This window comes from Littorina saxatilis, linkage group LG16 (assembly GCF_037325665.1).
Source record: "Littorina saxatilis isolate snail1 linkage group LG16, US_GU_Lsax_2.0, whole genome shotgun sequence".
Taxonomy (NCBI): domain Eukaryota; kingdom Metazoa; phylum Mollusca; class Gastropoda; order Littorinimorpha; family Littorinidae; genus Littorina; species Littorina saxatilis.
The window spans coordinates 31,687,594-31,690,726 of NC_090260.1; the positions used below are offsets into that span (position 1 = coordinate 31,687,594).

Here is a 3,133-nt window from a genome sequence, read left to right on the forward strand (position 1 = left end):
GTGTGTGTGTGTGTGTTAGTTCTGTGGTGAAACAAAATACAGGCAGCTAGTGGAAGACCAGAGAGAGAGAGAGAGAGAGAGAGAGAGAGAGAGAGAGAGAGAGAGAGAGAGAGAGAGAGAGGGGGGGAGAGAGAGAGAGAGAGAGAGGGGGGAGAGAGAGAGAGAGAGAGGGGAGGGGAGAGAGAGAGAGAGAGAGAGAGGAGGGAGAGAGAGAGAGAGAGGAGAGAGAGAGAGAGAGAGAGAGAGAGAGAGAGAGAGAGAGAGAGAGAGAGAGAGAGAGAGAATTTGTTCGAGCACACACAAACACACTAAGACATCAGTGGAATAAACAAACACTTCTTGTTAATGCTTAGAGTGGGCTTTATTGCATCAGTAGTTGCACAACAGTGTGCGAGAAATCTACAGAGCTATACTCAACGGCAAAAGATAGTACACATTCTTCAATTTGGTGTGACAGGGGCAGTATCAAACACATTGGATTCTTGGTTTGAACTCAGGAAAAGCCCGCTGTGTGCTATCTTTTGCTGGAGGGCAAACATAGAACGGTCTGGATTGAAAGAGATCAAACGAACAAGCGTCGTCAAAAGTGAATGTTGACTGGATTATCGTCACGCTCATCAGAAAAATACCTATCTCAGTGTTAGGCATTTCTGTAGTGAAACTACAGGGGAAGCTACTGGAAGGGTATCTGTCATGTGTAAGAGAGTACAAACTCTCAGACCATCGGAAACCATTGCCACGGTAACGTAAGCAAAACTGCCGATCTCGTTTCTTGAGTTTGGCACTTTTTCTTTATGATACAGGAAAACTTGTTTTGAGAATGTGAAAGTATGCAAACACTTGTTTTTGTGTTTTTGTGTTTTTTGTTGTTGCAGTTTTGCCGATTGAAAATGTTGCTGTTAGCTCTTTATCTCACGTTTATCCGGCTGTCACCGCTGGAGATAGGCAGTTTGCAAATTATATGAGATAGGCAGATTGTTCAGAAGCCAAATAAGTTTTTTTTGCGTTTTTCTGAAAACACCAAATAATGACATAGGCAATTATCTTATGAGCGTGACGTTATGTTGCAGTCTAAGCCATGGACAGCAGCGGACACTCAGAAGGTGCCCAGCCATATGTCCTGTTCTCTGTTCACCCCCCAAGCGTAGCAGCCATTATAGGCGTCGACAACCTTTAGGGCGCCAGTCAGAAGTACCCAGCCGGTTCCACCTGAGGTGCTGCTCGCCACTCCGTCTCTTCGCCAGATTTGGTCAGCGTTGTTGGCACCGATGACGAAGTCTTTTCCGACGCCCAACGTCACCAAAGCCCCGCTCACCTGTTAAAGCATACAATCCAGTAACGAGTCAAGCAACTTCTGGCAGACACGCCGATACATTAACTTTTTAAAAACCTACACATGTCTTGGTCGCATATTGTCCCCCCAGTCATTTTTAAATGTATATTCAGTCACTGTCTCCCAGCCTTATCAGTCCCACCCAGTACCAGTGTTGCCACTGTCTCCCAGTCTTATCAGTCCCACCCAGTACCAGTGTTGCCACTGTCTCCCAGCCTTATCAGTCCCATCCAGTTCCAGTGTTGCCACTGTCTCCCACCCTTATCAGTCCCACCCAGTACCAGTGTTGCCACTGTCTCCCAGTCTTATCAGTCCCACCCAGTACCAGTGTTGCCACTGTCTCCCAGCCTTATCAGTCCCACCCAGTACCAGTGTTGCCACTGTCTCCCAGCCTTAACAGTCCCACCAAGTACCAGTGTTGCCACTCTCTCCCGAGCTTATCAGTCCCACCCAGTACCAGTGTTGCCACTGTCTCCCAGCCTTATCAGTCCCACCCAGTACCAGTGTTGTCACTGTATGACAGCCTTATCAGTCTCACCCAGTACCAGTGTTGCCACTGTCTCCCACCCTTATCAGTCCCACCCAGTACCAGTGTTGTCACTGTCTCCCTGCCTTATCAGTCCCACCCAGTACCAGTGTTGCCACTGTCTCCCAGCCTTATCAGTCCCTCCCAGTACCAGTGTTGCCACTGTCTCCCAGCCTTATCAGTCCCACCCAGTACCAGTGTTGCCACAGTCTGCCAGCCTTATCAGTCCCACCCAGTACCAGTGTTGCAACTGCCTCTCTCAGCCTTATCAGTCCCACCCAGTACCAGTGTTGCCACTGTCTCCCACCCTTATCAGTCCCACCCAGTACCAGTGTTGTCACTGTCTCCCAGTCTTATCAGTCCCATCCAGTTCCAGTGTTGCCACTGTCTCCCACCCTTATCAGTCCCACCCAGTACCAGTGTTGCCACTGTCTCCCAGTCTTATCAGTCCCACCCAGTACCAGTGTTGCCACTGTCTCCCAGCCTTATCAGTCCCACCCAGTACCAGTGTTGCCACTGTCTCCCAGCCTTAACAGTCCCACCAAGTACCAATGTTGCCACTCTCTCCCGAGCTTATCAGTCCCACCCAGTACCAGTGTTGCCACTGTCTCCCAGCCTTATCAGTCCCACCCAGTACCAGTGTTGTCACTGTATGACAGCCTTATCAGTCTCACCCAGTACCAGTGTTGCCACTGTCTCCCACCCTTATCAGTCCCACCCAGTACCAGTGTTGTCACTGTCTCCCTGCCTTATCAGTCCCACCCAGTACCAGTGTTGCCACTGTCTTCCAGCATTATCAGTCCCACCCAGTACCAGTGTTGCCACTGTCTCCCAGCCTTATCAGTCCCACCCAGTACCAGTGTTGCCACTGTCTGACAGCCTTATCAGTCCCACCCAGTACCAGTGTTGCCACTGCCTCTCTCAGCCTTATCAGTCCCACCCAGTACCAGTGTTGCCACTGTCTCCCACCCTTATCAGTCCCACCCAGTACCAGTGTTGTCACTGTCTCCCAGCCTTATCAGTCCCACCCAGTACCAGTGTTGCCACTGTCTCCCAGCCTTATCAGTCCCACCCAGTACCAGTGTTGCCACTGTCTCCCAGCCTTATCAGTCCCACCCAGTACCAGTGTTGCCACAGTCTGCCAGCCTTATCAGTCCCACCCAGTACCAGTGTTGCAACTGCCTCTCTCAGCCTTATCAGTCCCACCCAGTACCAGTGTTGCCACTGTCTCCCACCCTTATCAGTCCCACCCAGTACCAGTGTTGTCACTGTCT

General features: G+C 50.6%; 1 protein-coding gene across 1 annotated transcript in view; it reads right to left on the bottom strand.

The window, feature by feature from the left end:
- Positions 1-336: 336 nt before the first annotated feature.
- Positions 337-3,133, bottom strand: part of LOC138950829 (lectin L6-like) — a 17,569-nt gene continuing 14,772 nt past the window's right edge. The window contains exon 7 of the mRNA XM_070322548.1: positions 337-1,315. Coding sequence (XP_070178649.1) covers positions 1,097-1,315 — 219 coding nt within the window. The 3' untranslated portion in view covers positions 337-1,096. The remainder of the gene's footprint in view (positions 1,316-3,133) is intronic.